We start from the raw sequence: 16,198 nt of genomic DNA on the forward strand, positions 1-16,198 counted from the left end.
TTCATCCCTAGGCATCTACATTGCAGGCAGCTGTGGGTATTCCTGTATGCTATGCTCCGTTCTTTTTTTTTTTTTCTTTTTGTAGAAAAGGAAGAGTACAGGTCAGCTTTTGCTAGCTGAACGTCTCCTTTCCTCCTCTCTGCGGGAAAGGCCCTCCATGATTTCCCAGCATCTGCTGTCTTTCTACATCATCCTGACACCTCTTCCAGTCCTTATGCCCTCTCTGCAGGGTCCTAGGCTTCAGTTCCTCTTTAGTGAAAGATTTGTCCTTCCAGCAGTAGCTACCTGGGTGTAGTTCCACAGCTCCAGGGTAGGACACTCTGCACCTTCTTCCCAAAACATGCAGCTCACTGTTCTGCCTCCGTACTACAAAACTGTTGAGGAGGCAGGTGTGGAGATTGCATTATCAGAGTGTATGCTGGGACAGTATTCTCTCCCCATTGACCAGAAGTGACTCGTTTGTGAGGACCAGAACCGTTCCCATAATGGTTATTTAGGGAGCTTACTGTTGGAGATGGGCAAGTCCGAAGAGTGATTTTCCTCCCACTCCACCAGGATTTTCAAAGAGGGGWTGTTCAATGTCTGGGATTGCCCATTTCCATTTACAGATTGAACTAAAAAATATTTGTAAAGGGAAAAGAAGTTATCAGGAGTGATGTGAGGCCAATATAATTCTCCATGTTTTAAGCTTTCATAATTATGAAAAAAGAAGTCTTTGCACAGATGGGTGCCAAGGGTGCTTGGCACAGATGGGCAGATGAGAGAGATGATGAATAATTATGGTCCTACCAGACTTCTGTGGGATGATGAGCAATGTCACCTTGTAAAAGCACTTCCTTTCTGTTTCAGATTGAGCCGCATAATCTCAGTGTCTCAAAACAAAGAGTCTCTCACAGAGTACGAAATCCAGCACCAAGGTGAAGCTACCCTGGTTAGTAACCTTACTACTACTTTCTGTAACGATCATTGCCAAACCATCAGTTCAAAAAATGAACTGAAGGATGCACCTGGCTATGTCACTTTGGGCAGAACTTGGCTTTCACAGCGCCTCACTACTTGAGAAGCCTTCTAACAAACTGTCACAAATTGATTCATGTCTCAGTTTTCCTTTAGATCTTACATGACTCTCTCTGCACAGCACCAATAACACTGCCCACTGGAGATGCTTTTCACCAGGGRGAAAAGCAGTAGCATGCCTGCAGTAGCAAGGAATTATTGATCTTCCTCGGAATACTTCACATGGAAATTGTGCATCAAAATAATGACAAAAAGAAACTGCACCCAGGTGACTGAATTCACTTTGATGGGGTTCACAACTGATCCGGTGATTCAGGTTATGCTCTTTCAGATGTTTCTGCTCATATATCTTGTTACCATCCTGGGCAACCTTGGGATAATCACATTAATCAAAGTCAGTCCTCAAYTCCACTCCCCCATGTATTATTTTCTGAGCAATCTGGCTTTTGTGGACCTCTGCTTTTCCACAGTTGTTACCCCCAAGATGCTGGCTGACTTTATGTTGGAGGAGAAGCATGTTACTTATGCTGGCTGTGTAGCTCAAGTGCTCATTTTTGATATTTTGGGGATTGCTGAATGTTTCCTGCTGGCTACAATGGCATATGACCGTTATGTGGTCATTTGTCATCCCTTGGTATACTCTCTTGTCATGTCTCCAAAACTCTGTTTCCAGCTGGTGTTTGGGTCCTATCTGATTGGGCTGATGAACAGCGTGAGTCACACCRTGGGTATATTAAATTTATCCTTTTGTGGCTCCAAAGTCATTGATTTGTACTTCTGTGATATCTCCCTTCTGATTTCACTCTCCACTTCTGATACCACCCTCAACCGCACCATTCTTAGAACTTCTGCCAGCTTGTATGGTATTTCCAGCATTCTCATTGTCCTGAGCTCCTACACTGCCATCTGTTCCACTGTACTGGGGATCCACTCAGCTAAGGACCAATGCAAAGCCTTCTCGACCTGTGCCTCACACCTGGCTGTTGTGAGCATCTTCTATGGGACATCATTCCTTATGTATTTAAAACCAAGCTCAGAAAATTCAAGAGGAGAAGATAAATGGGCAGTGGTGCTCTATACAATGGTGACTCCTATGTTAAACCCCTTGATCTACAGCCTGAGGAATAAAGAAGTGAAGAAAGCTCTGAGGAGTATCACAAAAATAAAATGAAGCTGAATGCTACAAGTTTAAAGACAGAGGTGAAAAGCCTGAGTGAAAAGCTCAATTTTTGATTAAATCTACATTTTTTTTTTTATTTTCTTCACTTTGGCTTACATGATGCTTTGGATGATTCATTCTCAGCTGGTTCAGGACTAACTCAGTTAATTGATTAAACTGACTTAACTCTGTTCTTTAGTTGCTGATAACTGTTTTCAGTAGTTAATTTTAACTAATAAAGACATAGGCATAGGATTTGCAAGCATGAGATCTTCATTGTCTTCCATTTTGTTTTCTTGCATTTATTTCTCTCATGTATTATGGCAGGGCCTTTCATACAGAAAATTTAGYACAGGAGAACAGTTCAAAAATTTCTTTAGGGGGTTGGACTCGGGTTGTGAACATGTGCTACTTCACTGCTACTTAAGGCACCACAGCATACCTGTGGTCTTCTATTACCTAAAAAGTCAGATTGCAGACGCTCTCTTCTATTATTCTACTGAATACTACTGTATTATTAATACTACTACTCCACTAGTCAGTAGTATTCAATATCTTTACTATTATTCTACTGAGGAAAATTTAATTTTAAGAAATGGTTGTAAGGTCCTTAAGGCGCATAAGTGCAGGGTGGCAAAGCTGAATCCTTCTTTGTTTCCAAAGCGTCTTGTTAACTCTCTGGTTACTGTTTAATCCAGGAGATGGTCATCCTCCTGTTTAATGTTATCAGTCTGGGCAAACTCCCTCTCAGACAGCACTGGGTGTTTCACTYGCACACTATTTACACTCACATTCCTCTCTTATCACTACTGCTATCCAGGCCACCTTGCCAAGGGAGGAGGAAGGAATCAATGGATACCTCTAAAATAGCCTCCCATCCYGGACCTCTGCTCCTGTGTCTGACCAGCCTCACGATTCTGAATTTCCCAAATTGCAAATTCAGTCCATCCCCTCTTTTCCTATCCCTGTGAAACACTGAGTAAAGCCTGTCCCCTCCTCCTCCACACTTTTGCACGTGGGAGTAGGAGACAGCAACAAGATTTCCTCCTTGCCTTCACTTTTCCAGGCTCAGCAAATGCAGTCCTCTCCTTGTACATCATGTGCTTCAACCTCCTGACCACCGTGGTAGTCACCACCAGACCCCTCCAGTATGCTGACCTCTCTCTTACACTGGGTAGCACTAAAGCAGACATAAACATTATCAGCTCTAATATTGATAGCCAAGGATACTCACAAGAGAAAATCCTGTCCTCACAGTTATTCTTATTTGTAATAAGCACATAATACACTTCTACTTGTATTAAGTCCAAAAGGATAAGGTATTATCACATAATCAGACAGGCAGCTCCCCGGGGAGCCTTGGTCATAGAATAAGCAAGAGTGCAAAATACTTGAACTCATGTCGTCAGTTGTTATGACTATTTTGTTTGTCTACATTTGAGAGGAAAATATCCTCAGGGAATGAATCCCAAAGCTCTGGATTGTTAATAGAAATGTATTGCCTGCTGCATTACCATACTGTGATCCCAAGACCATTGATCACTTCTGATGYGAAATGCAGCCAGAGTTCGCTGTCTCACATTCTGACATGAGTATCAACTAAATTTTTGTGTCCRTTGGCTTTAATATAATCCTCACTAGCGTCACCATCCTCACTTCCTACAGGTACATCTGGGCTGCCATCTTGAGGATCTGCTCTGCAATGGGTAGGTACGAAGGCAGGTGTCACCTTACTACTATCACCATCTTCTAGAGAGTTGATACAGTCTTGTGTCTCAGACCTCAGTACTGGTATCAGGACAAAGTAGCTTTCATATCTTACTGAGATATCTCACTTTTTTTTTTTTTTTTTTTTCCCCATAATGTGCCTGTGAAAGCTAGGTCTCTTTAAGATTTTTTTCTGCAGTTATGATGTATTATGATGTTATGATATAATACGTTGTTTACTTAATTTCCAGATTTCTTTTGGTTGTCGTCAATCTTCAGCCTGCCTGTGGGTAACTGACACATATTTTCTCCAGAATAAGTGGGTTAGTCATCCAGGAAACGCCAAACTGCATATTAGTCTCCGGCACTACAGACCSCTAATACTAGGAGAATTATTTCACCTCTCCTCCATGAGTTTCTTTTACACCTCCTCTGCCATGGTACCAGAATGGTGAAGGGAAACCATTCAGAAGTGACAGAATTTGTTCTCCTGGGTTTCACAAATCTACCACGACTGCTCTTTGTGGTTTTTTTTCTGATCTATGTCACCACTCTGGTGGGCAACCTCAGTATGATTATACTAATCAGGACKGACTCTCAGCTTCGTCTCCCCATGTATTTCTTCCTCAGCAACCTGTCTTTCCTGGACATCTGCTACTCTTCGTCTGTAACYCCTAAGCTCCTGTCAGGCCTCCTCACTGAGAGGAACCTCATCCCTTTCAGTGGCTGCATTGCACAGTTTTACTTTTATGCAGTATTTGGCACTACAGAAGCCATCCTCCTGGCTGTCATGGCTTACGATCGCTATATGGCCATCTGTGAACCCCTGCACTATTTGACTGTCATGTCCTCTAGCGTGTGTGTCCAGCTGTTAGTGGGCTCTTGCACTGTGGGGACTCTCAATGCCCTGGTGCACACCTGTGCTCTCCTCCAGCTGTCTTTCTGTGGCCCAAATGTTGTTAATCATTTCTTTTGTGAAATCCCTCCACTGCTGTTACTCTCGTGCTCTGACACCTGGGTCAACGAGATAGTGATGGTCACGAGCATTGGTTTCATCATAACAACTTCAGTCTTGGCCATCTTTGTTTCTTACGCCTGCATTCTTGTCACTATCTGGAATATTCGCTCTGTGGAGGGCAGGCACAAAGCCTTCTCCACCTGCACCTCCCACCTTGTGGCTGTGACTCTCTTCTATGGCTCTGCTGCCTTCTTGTATCTGCATCCCCTTTCCAATCACTTGGACATCCAAGATAAAACAGCCTCCATCTTCTACGCTGTGCTGACCCCCATGCTAAACCCTATCATCTATAGCCTGAGGAACAAGGAGGTGAAGAACGCCTTCAGAAGAGCCATGAAGAAGTTTTTCTCTTGAGCATTGTTTCCATAGGCCTTTCTCTAAACAACCTGGTTGGGCATTAATTCTCACAGTGGAGGGAAAAGAAGGAACAAGTGTGACCTGACCTATCAAGGTATTTTACATTTCTGCATACATGATGAGGTATAGGGATGCTGTCTTCTGTTAAACACAGCAGAAAATCTGAATTATGAATAGATTCACTGGTAGAGTCTTTTGAGAAATAAATTCCTTGCAATTATGATTTCTTCAAAACAGGAAGAAAGAAAGGAAAGCAAAAAGAGAACACTATCCTAAGAGCTTCCCACTTACGTTCTTACTGAAATTTCTGGAGTAAACAAACTTAGGAACAGGATTAGAATATACGCAACCAATACTCTTTACCAAGGAGTGYTTATGCAGTGCTGCAGCAATATTTGAATTCTGTGACTTGAAAGAGGTGGCCCAAAAGGRAATGGAAAAAGTTAAATAAAGAACATACGTTGGGGAGGGACAATGCTTTCCATAACTTTGTTTCCACATTTTATAAGTAGCTGTCTRAGGTTTTTCTTTAGTACAATAAACTTTATTTATTATTTCCTCTGGTTTCTCTGTCCAAGGATAATGGTAGCCTTTACTGTAGAATAGCTTATCTCAGTGCTTCATATATTGCATGCAAATCACTTGCCCTGGACATCATGTCATCCCAGACATGTCAACCATGTCTTCAACATGGAAGACGTGTTTCCAACTTCCAGCCTGTAAGTTACCATGCTACTAGTTTGCCTAGTAGAAAGATGGCATTTGATACCCTGAGGCCCTGGGTTGTTCAGCTTGCTCTGTGGGCAGTGTTTCAAGGACGGGCCTGAGCAGGCTCGGTTATCCCAGGATTTCATAGCCATTCCTCAGGTGCTGRCAACACAGAAAGCCTCCATGCTTTCTGTACCCAGGCAGGTCTCAGTTGTCTGATGGCTCTGGCATGCTCACCATTGACCAGGACTCCCCCACCACAACTTCTCTTATTTATGTGTCTCAGGGCATGCAAAATTCATTTTCCAGTAAGCAAACTGGACTTCAGCTTGCTAATACTTTCTGTTTCCACGGTTCACTGAGGGGCGTAGTCATCTTGGTCTGGGAGTCATGTTAACTAACTTTAGGTGCTTCTAATATAGTAATGTCTGAGTAAGTCACCATTGGTTCATGTTATGGGGAGAATGAGGCATCTGGGGTGTTTGATTCATCTGATCTATTTTGAATATCTATTTCAGGATGAGATGGAATTGTTCTGGAAAATTCATAGTATTCTCCACTTGCTCCTTGGCAGATGAGGGTGATTAGCTGCCAGCTCTGTAGATCTGTACAGGCCTGTACAGACAGGTCTGTAAGGACAAATATGGATTTTTGTTCAGACCAATCACATTGAGGGCACATTCTAAAGAGTTAATTTAAGAATAAAGGGGAAAGCTTCATCTCATCATGCTGAAAGTGCATATGTCCACTCTAAAATTAATATTTCATGGCAGTGGGTCAGAATTTATGGGTGCTTTCTGCTGAGTTCCTCAGAAAGAACCCAGAAAAATGTTTCCAATAAATCAGGTTATCCGCTGCCTGCAGGATTTTCTCCTACACCTTCTTAGGATTCCCAAAGAATTAACAGCAACATTTTTAAGTTAACCAGCTGCAGAAAAAGGAAACTACTGTGGGCATCCCTGGATATGCACTTGCCTGTGCCTTTCTCAAAGAGAACATAATTTCCCCCAGTTTATGCATTGCAAACATACTACTACCCTTCTCCTTCTGCAGTTTGTCCACTTCTCCTGGGGCTCTGTAGAAATTAGTAATTTGTTTTTTTTATTCTGGTGAGCATAGGGCCTATTAAGGTAAAGATAAAACTTCATTCTTCAAGGAGCAGCTCTGCATGTAGCTGGTCTCTGCTTGCCTTCTCTTAGTCCATCATCCCTAGTCTCTCCCGTGTTCCTCCCTTCTGCAACAGACAGCTGGTTGTGTCCGAGAATACCTAAAAGTGCACCCATTGCAAGCCGTCTTGCCTCAGGACTTCTCAAAATTATCGTTACTGGGTGGAAGAGAAAGACGCTGCGCATTTCAGACAAGGATGTAGGTCTGAATGATGATGTAGGTCAGGATGACCTGATGTAGGTGAGGATGAACACTCCTAGCGGCTTGCTTTAATAGCTTACGCGATGAGTATTAACCCCAAGGCCACCTCCTTGCAAGTTACAAGTCTACTTTGGGCACTTCAGAGCACTGCAATGCATATAATATATGGAAGAACTGGGTTTGTTAGACGTTTCGGAGTCCTTCAAAAATCACGTCCAAATAAAAGTCAGAATGTGAAGCTAACTGGTAAATAATCATCTATAATTCAGCTGAGCACAGATGGGTTTTGCATGCAAGAAAGTTTCTGGAATGAACAGAAATGCAAAATGGATGAAGGTAGTGTCTGAACTGTGCTTTCTTCCTTGATATAAAGGTCACTAAGGTAAGAAACTAGCTTCTTGTGAAGAAAGGCACACATTTTATATGGACATTTTCCCTAGAAGATCTAACGTAAATGCCAGATATTTTTCTTTCTTTCCTTCTTTCTTCTTTTTTTTCACTTTTTAAAAGCAATAAAAGAGATTTTTCTCCCCTATGAACCTGGCTTTGACTCCCGCAGAAGATGTGGATACAGCTCTCTAGTTTTTATAATAACAGGGCATATTATTTAATGTTAAAACAAATTGCAGCAGAAAAGTTCATAAATATTTTCCCTCCTCACGCAAAAATTCTCCAAATTCTAAACCTATTTCCTAATCCCTGAATCTTTACTCTTGAATCAATTCTTTTTAATCCCCTGATATTTCAAGAGAAAAAATATACACAAAAAGAAATAGAAAAAAAACAGTTTACATCTTATTTGATGAAAGTAATTGTGTTTGCTTGTGCTCCTGTCTCCTCCTTAAGGAGCTACTTTAAAAAATCAGGAACTCCCAGGAGAAATTTACATATGAAAACTACCAGGTAGTTACTGGTAAAACCCTTGGTATTGCCATAAAAGGATTGTATAAATGGATTTTTTCTCAGTCAGGAATTGATGCCCTTCAGCAAATCATTCTTGCGTTTAACACGAACACTCAAAGAAGAACATGCTTATTGCCCACATCAGATTTTGGACTGGGAGACCCCAAGGACGGCCTGTGTGTCTCTGATATGTTGAAAGGGCCCCTGAAATGTGAGCAGCCAGGTGAGTTGGGGAGCCCCTCTCAGTTTTAGCCTAAATCAAGCCATAAAGAGGCAGTCTGTTACAAAGGGTGTACTTCAGGTAGACAGCTGTATGCACATGAAATAGTCACCCAAGGTTAACATATGTCTTGCCAAAACCAGATAATCAAAAGATGTTAAACCAAATCTCTGATCGATTCTAACTTACACTCTATTTGAAGTCAAGAGAGGTGCACAGGCACTGACAGACAGATTTTTATCTGATTATTTTAATTAAAATTACGGGACTTCAACCTTATTTTCTAGTGACTGGTGAGGTCAACTTTTGGACGAGGTGGTCTTGAACCATCTCTCTCTCACCAGTGCTTTCTCTCTTTGTATTTTCTTCAAAATGCTTAAAAAAAAAGAAAAAACAAAAAAAGAAAAAAAAAAAGATAGAGACTTAGTTATCTAAACCCAGAAGCAATTGCTATGGTCATTTCTTCAAATTTCTGGTCATTTCTTCAAATAAGCAACAAACTTCATGGCTTCTTCAGGAGAAAGAATATTACTTTTAGAAATGCATTCCATCATGCACATTGTTTTCCCTGAAATATGTTTCAAGACAAAGCTGCAATATATTGTTCTACAATTCCTGCCTCTGAGTTTCGTGCTTCCTAATCAAAAAGATTTTTAATTATCTATCATTTACACCGGGGAGAGGCGGGGGGAGGAATATGTTGACTTTGTATTTCTCTTTATCTCTTTCATTTAGCAATGTGCTATTTCTCTTTATCTACTTTCATTTAGCAATGTGCTATGATGACGGACAAAGGAAATCACACCCTCATTGCTGAATTTGTTCTTTCTGGATTCTCAGAACATCCAAAGGTGCAGGCCACCCTTTTTATGGTATTTTTAGTTGTCTATCTGATCACTCTGTTAGGGAATCTGGGGATGATTGTGTTAATCCGAATAGATCCCCGGCTTCACACACCAATGTACTTCTTCCTAAGCAGCTTATCCTTCTTAGACATCTGCTACTCTTCCTCAATCACCCCCAGATTGCTCAAAGATCTTGTAACAAAGAGCAAAGTCATTTCTTACTCTGCATGCCTTACACAATTTTATTTCTACGCTACCTTTGCCACCACCGAATGCTACCTCCTGGCTGTTATGGCATATGATCGCTATATGGCCATCTGCAGCCCATTGCTCTATGCCATCTCCATGCCCAGCAGAGTCTGTGCCCTGCTGGTAGCTGTCTCATATGTTGCTGGGATTGTGAATGCCACCATCCATACTGGGTTTGCACTTCGACTGTCCTTCTGTGGTCCCAATGTCATCAATCATTTTTATTGTGAGGGGCCCCCACTCTACGCCATTTCTTGCACTGACCCCTCCATCAATGAGATTATGATGTTTGTTGTGGTTGGCTTCAATTTGTTAATAACCAACCTCGTCATTCTTTTCTCCTATGCTTACATCCTGGCCACCATCCTGAGAATGCGCTCGGCCGAGGGCAGGTACAAAACCTTCTCCACATGCGCTTCCCACCTGGCAGCCGTGACTCTCTTTTATGGATCTGCTGCATCTATGTACTCACGGCCGAGCTCCAGGCATTCCCAGCACCTCGACAAAGTGGCCTCTGTGTTTTACACCATGGTGACCCCCATGCTCAACCCCCTCATCTACAGCCTGAGGAACAAGGAGGTGAAGGATGCCCTCGGGAAAGTGATTGACAGGAAACATTCAACTGAAAGATAATTATTTCCTGATGCTTCAGAAGAAGAGAGGTCTCTTTAGAAACTTCCGTACTCTTCTATATCTGTAGTACTATGATGTGGAAAAAAACAGCACTCATCTATGAGGTAATGATGGRCACTGGACACAAGTATAGAGAAGTTTCTGCGTTGTTCACTTGGTACCTTTGGTCACTAACTGTTCTCAGATTAAAATGTTTATTGAACTGTCTCTGTAAGATATGCATTTGCCACTCTTGCCACTGTGTTTACAATCTTCTATTATTAATTTCAGGAGTTTAGCCCTTTTGAACACTTGCGGTTTGAGAATACATTAGCACTGAGAATACATTAGCACTGTTATCTTGGGTAATGGCAAGGAATAACAGCTATTGCTGTAGGTGTGAAAATGACTATTGAAACTCCTTTCACATCAAGACATGGGCAGATTACCAGCGAACACATCCAAATGTTTACAGCTCAGTGACCATGAAACGTGATAATCTAACCAGAAGATCATGGTTCAGTTCCCAGAAACGTCACAGATTCCTTAAGTGACATGAGGTAAGTCGCTTAGGCCTAGATTTGCCCCATCTTAGTAAAATGCCTCCTAGATTCTCCTTCTAATCAGTAGGGAAAAAAAGTCACRCGAGACAGACTGAACTCATGAGACATTCCTTGCCTTCTGAAACATTTACCTCCTTCTATAGACTTGAAAGCACATATAAATGGATGCACATAAATATATGCATGCACATACACATTTATTTATAAAATCACAGAATGCTTAAGGTTGGAAGGGACCTCAGAGGTCATCTGGTCCAACTCCCCTGCACAYGCAGGGTCACATAYAGCACGTAGCACAGGGCTGCATCCAAGCGGGTTTTAAAGATCTCCAGAGAAGGAGACTCCACAACCTCTCTGGGCAGCCTGTGCCAGGGCTCTGGCACCCTCACTGTCAAGAAGTGTTTCCTTAAGTTCCTGCAGAACTTTTGGTCCCTCAGCTTGTGGCCGTTTCCTCTAGCCCTAGCTGTCCACCACTGAAAAAAGGCTGTCCCCTCCTCCTCACTCCCTTCCTTGGGAGTGGTCTCTGAAGAGACTRAAGTTGGCCCTCCTGAAGTCCAGGATAGCAAGGCTACTTACTGCCCTGCCTCCTCCTCATTGGATCCTGAACTCCACCAACTCGTGATCACTGCAGCCAAGGCTGCCCCCCACCTTCACATCTCCAACAAGGCCCTCTCTGTTTGTTAGTACGAGGTCCAGTAGCCCACCTCTTGGCTCCTCCACAACCTGAGTCAAAAAGTTGTCATCGACGCACTGCAGAAACATCCAGGATCATTTGTGCCTTGCTGTGCTGTCTTTCCAGCTGATGTCAGGGTAGTTAAAGTCCCCCATGAGAACCAGGGCCTGTGACCATGAGGCAACTTCCAGGTGCCTGTAGAAGGCCTCATCAACCTCCTCCTCATGGTCAGGTGGCCTGTAGCAGACACCCACCACAGTGTCTCCCAGGTTGGCCTGCCCTTTAACCCTTACCCACAAGCTCTCCTCCTGCTCATCATCCACTCCCAGACTGAGCTCCATGCATTCCAGTTGCTCTCTCACATACAGAGCAACTCCACCTCCTCGCCTTTCCTGGGAGGACTGCAGAAGGCAGCTCCACCAGTCTCTTTCACATTTCCTGATGGCCCTGAGCCTTTCCACCTCCTCTTTCAGCTCCACCCCCAGGCTAAGCAGGTCCTCCACCTGCTCACACCTAAGGCAGGCAGCATTTTCACCACTCCTTGGTAACAAGGAGAGGCTCAGGCATTCCTCACAGCTGGAGACCAGGACTGCCACATGCTTCTGTGGCGGCTCAGCCTGCGTTGCCACAGCCTTCCTGGCGCAAGCTCTCTGACGGGTAGAGACCATGGCTTCACCTGGTCTCCTGCTGGCAGAGGAGACTGGGGGCAGAATTAATTTGCACACCAGAGAGGGGGAACTAACTACCACACTGTGTTCACCACATTCCTGATCCCTCACACTCCCCAGAGGCAGCTTTTAAATTCGTGCCTGTCCTGCCGGCTCTGCCCTCGCTGAGTCAGATCCGCCTCGGCCGTGGCTCCGCGCTGCCCGCTCAGGGGTCTGTACCAGGGCTGCAGGGCAGCGTACCTGCAGGGGGTCGATACCGGGCCGGGGTTGCCCCGCGCTCCTTGCTGCCTGCGCTCCCTCGCTCGGCRGCTTTGGGCTGCAGTGGTTCCCCTCTAGACAAGGAGCTCCGGCACCAGCATCCGCCCCAGAGCCCTTCCCTTCGAGATCAGATAGATAACAGATAGATAATACATAATATCTATCTATCAGATAGATAATAGATAATAGATAATATAATATACTTGTGTATATATATATTCACCATGCATATTTATTTAGGGTTTTGATGGGTTGCCCTTTTGATTCTTGGTTCATCTCACCTAGTTTTAAAATCTGTAGCTATAAATTACAGTATGTGCATTTACAGATGCTTAATGCAATTGCATGTATATAAATTGAGACTTCATCAGAATGTAGATACCTTTGGACAGAAATGTCTTYCCTTCCCTCCAGAAATCCCTTACTCCAGGGACCAAGCGACTTCATTTTTTCTTAGTTGGAAAGCTCCTTAGATGCTTAAATATAGACACCTTATGTCTTAAGGCAGGTGCCTCAGTTCATGTTCTGAGCTTCTTTCTGGTTTTTCTATCATCTTCTTTTGTAACTCTAAAAATGCGATGTGGTATTTCCAGCCAGTATGTTGCCATAAACATTAATAAGCCAAGAATGTCTCAGCTGACATCTCTTATCTTCAGACCTGGGGCATGCTCTTGTCTGAATGTTTCAAATGAACCTGTACGGCAATTCACGGTTTAAGCTGATGGAGCAGATGAGATAAATGCTTGTTTTTAGAACCACAAACATTCGGATATATTGTTTAGTGCAAGAAAAACAGCTACCAGGATGGAAAACCATGCCTGCTTAGAACAAGCTGTGACATGATTTATTAAGTGGCCAGGATTGAGGCTACAGCCTCATGAGTCACAGTCACTGAAAATCACTTCTTGTGAGCCAGTGTATGTAATATTTGCTGAGATATTATTACAAGCTAGAGAAAAATTCTATAAATACGAAAACTGATCAAATATTTGCCTTTTTTTTTTTTCTTTCCCCACCCTTTCTTCCTTGACTCTGTGTACCTCAAGGTCACTGAAACACCTTTCTGTGCATTTCTGCTACGCATTTGCCCACAGAGGTATTTTGAAAGATAAAAGGGAATAAGCCTGGGTTCTTTGCATACAGGTCTTGCAAATTCTTCCTCTTGCTCAATGGAAATCAATGAGTTCTTCAGAAATGAATAGCTTCCCTGGCTCTCCACTGACTTTATGTACAGGCAAGAGAGATTTTTTTTTCCCCATGAATTATTTGATCAAAGTTGGTACTTGAGCCATTGCACACATTGTCCTTGTGTCTCAGAAAAGCAAAGGGTGCCTTTGATCACAAAGCCAGGTAAATTCAGGGACCTTCTAGTTCAAACTGTTACAGAAGATCTTAATTATGAGGAGAAGAATTATTCTCTCCTCACATTTGTCTTTTAATAATTAGTTTAAATTAGTTATTTGACAGAAGACACCCAGGAAGCAACCATGAGAGACTGACTCATATTCTTGAAAGTTTTCTTCATTTCCCTAGGTAACATAAGCTGCATCATAAAGACGTTACGTGCTATGCTTAGCACAGATCATATTTACTCCTACAGAACAAAAACGAGCAAGTGGCTGATTAGTGTTTATTTGTGTTTGCTTTGGACTATGTAATCATTTTGAAAACTATGCTATCGTTGCTCTCATTTTTTTTTTTTTTTCTGTGGTGTCATCTTCTCTCTAATGCATATTATGGGTTTTGGAGGTGGGGAGTTTCATGTCAGCTAACATCAACCATCCATAAGTGAGGCATTAGCTCGGAGTAGCTGCAGAAGCTTCCTTTTAGGTCAATAGAGACAGAGAAGTGGATCTTTCCTATGTATCTCATAACCATATGATAACCATATGATGATGGGATGACTCAGCTTCCAATGTTGCCTTTCTCTATGGGTTAGCTGTAAATGGAACTTGATTACCCAGCTTTTAGATGGCTGGCTGTAAGATAGGGAACCCTTTCAAGTTTCTCAGGAAAGTGTTTCTCATCAACAACCTTCTCTGTGTTTTTATTTCCCAGTTTTTTATATCCATTCCTAATCACACACACAAAAACATTGCTGGCAACACTCTTCTCAAAGCAGCCCAGGATAATATTTGCCTTCTTGGATACATTGTTGGCTCATGGAAAGTATGCTGGAGAACACAGGCATTGATCCTGCTGTCTCTCAACATGCTAAGCAAATGCCCTCGCACTTGAGCTAATTCCCCATTCAAAGAAATGATAACCTGATTGCTGAATTAATTCTAATGGCACTGAAGACTGCCCAGTTTTTCAGGTCCTCATCAGTTCCCCTTGCTGGGAAATTCTAGGGTGATCACTCCCATTAAAAATCAATCCCAGACTTCACATCCTCGATGTGCTTTTTCCTGAGCAACCTACACTTCTTAGATATCTGCTATTCCTCTTACATCCTCATATGCAATCTTTACCACTATGACTGTTCTAAGGTAATGCCTAATTCATGGATGGCCAAGTGCCACCTCCTGGCTGTGATGGCATGCAACTGCTTTGCAGCCATCTGTAGCCTGCTAAAGTTCTCGTGTCCTGGAGGGTCTCCGTTCTGCTCATACCTGGCTCATATTTGGCCGTGACTGTCAACTCCATGGTACTGCCAACACCTTTCATCTGTCTTTTTTTGCCATCTCAGTGTCATCAATCACTTCTAGTGTGAAGGTCCTCTACATTAAAGCGCTCCTGCTGATGTGGTGGAATCAGCATTTGTGGAATTGTGGTGTAATGTGAAGGGAAATAAAATAAAAATGAATGTGAAAGAATGAAAAAGTGAAAAAAGGAATAAATGAATAAAAATGAAATGAAATGAAATGAAATGAAATGAAATGAAATGAAATGAAATGAAATGAAATATGAGTGACTTTGAATGAGTGAGCATTACTTTTCAAATACCATGTGTGAATGGCAACTTGCAACACAGTGGAAGACCTCAGTGTGCAATCATATCTCCCATACATTATTTTCAGTGATGGTTGAGGCATCACCCCACACTCAGGGGCTGCCTTAGTCTGGATCCAGGTTTCATTTCTTGCCTGACTCTGGTTGCTCTGCTCTTTTCTGGGTCCTCTGATACTGGTGGTGGTAAGAGATGTACATCTTTGTGTTCCTTAGACTCTTACAACAACTTCTGTATGAGCAGAGCAGCAGCTCCTGTGGTAAGAGTGGAGGACTGCAAAGATGTGGATGAGTGAGTCTAAGGTCCTTAAAAATCCATTCCTTAAACTATTCATATATTCAATTCATATGTTCACATCCTGAACCTTTGACTCTCTAGTCATCAGCAGCAGGGCCTGGGCTAGCCGTGACAAATGCCCTTTAGAAGTGTTCATGGCCATTCGCAAAGAAGAAAGTTTCTTGTTAGTTTCTGCTGATTAATCCCTCGTGGCTTGTTAAGAAGAATGACTAGGTTGACTACAAGCTCACTAAGAAGGCTTTGGGATTATTAGAGTAATTTCTTCATAARTCCCAGAAAGACTTGTTAAGCAGGTGCCTCCTGGAAGGATGGCTAGTCCCCAAAGTGCATTTCTATCTCTGGGAGGGAGAGTAGTCTCACTTGTGATAGCAATAGTTTTAACCTCGTATATGATGAGAGCTTTGCATCCAGGCCACAGGAAAGGCTTTCTGTGGGTCCAGCTAAAACTATTAACCACTGTTCAAACTGGTACAAGCCTGCTCATTCAATCTCACTAAAGAACAAAGGCATCCCTGTTTTCAGGGCATGTATCATTAAAAAGCTTTTGCTGGTTCTCACTAACTGGACAACTTGTTCTTGCTGCTTTTCACTAATGGAAAAAAAATCATAAAATATAAAATAGTTCA

General features: G+C 42.6%; 3 protein-coding genes across 5 annotated transcripts; all 3 read left to right on the plus strand.

The window, feature by feature from the left end:
* Window positions 1-1,261: 1,261 nt before the first annotated feature.
* Window positions 1,262-2,188, plus strand: LOC112954060 (olfactory receptor 5G3-like). The gene has a single exon (XM_026047206.1). It carries the CDS (start codon window positions 1,262-1,264, stop codon window positions 2,186-2,188), a length of 927 nt encoding a protein of 308 aa, XP_025902991.1.
* A 1,387-nt stretch (window positions 2,189-3,575) lies between these two features.
* On the plus strand, window positions 3,576-5,255 carry LOC112954058 (olfactory receptor 1019-like). Of its 2 annotated transcripts, XM_026047204.1 has the most exons (2): window positions 3,576-3,587; window positions 4,341-5,255. In XM_026047204.1, exons 1-2 carry the CDS (start codon window positions 3,576-3,578, stop codon window positions 5,253-5,255), a joined length of 927 nt encoding a protein of 308 aa, XP_025902989.1. The 2 variants fall into 2 exon arrangements, with proteins under 2 accessions (XP_025902989.1, XP_025902990.1); XM_026047205.1 differs by lacking the exon at window positions 3,576-3,587 and having other exon boundaries at window positions 4,332-5,255.
* A 2,369-nt stretch (window positions 5,256-7,624) lies between these two features.
* On the plus strand, window positions 7,625-10,184 carry LOC112954061 (olfactory receptor 1020-like). Of its 2 annotated transcripts, XM_026047208.1 has the most exons (2): window positions 7,625-7,634; window positions 9,253-10,184. In XM_026047208.1, the coding sequence occupies exons 1-2, from the start codon at window positions 7,625-7,627 to the stop codon at window positions 10,182-10,184; spliced, it is 942 nt and encodes a 313-aa protein (XP_025902993.1). The 2 variants fall into 2 exon arrangements, with proteins under 2 accessions (XP_025902993.1, XP_025902992.1); XM_026047207.1 differs by lacking the exon at window positions 7,625-7,634 and having other exon boundaries at window positions 9,237-10,184.
* Window positions 10,185-16,198: the final 6,014 nt, after the last annotated feature.

Source organism: Nothoprocta perdicaria, unplaced genomic scaffold (assembly GCF_003342845.1).
Source record: "Nothoprocta perdicaria isolate Ctin4 unplaced genomic scaffold, notPer1 scaffold_481, whole genome shotgun sequence".
Lineage (NCBI taxonomy): Eukaryota > Metazoa > Chordata > Aves > Tinamiformes > Tinamidae > Nothoprocta > Nothoprocta perdicaria.

What these genes read in the sequence shown, in the direction of transcription:
- LOC112954061 (XM_026047207.1), top strand. Translation starts at nt 9,237, where the DNA reads ATGATGACGGACAAAGGAAATCACACCCTCATTGCTGAATTTGTTCTT.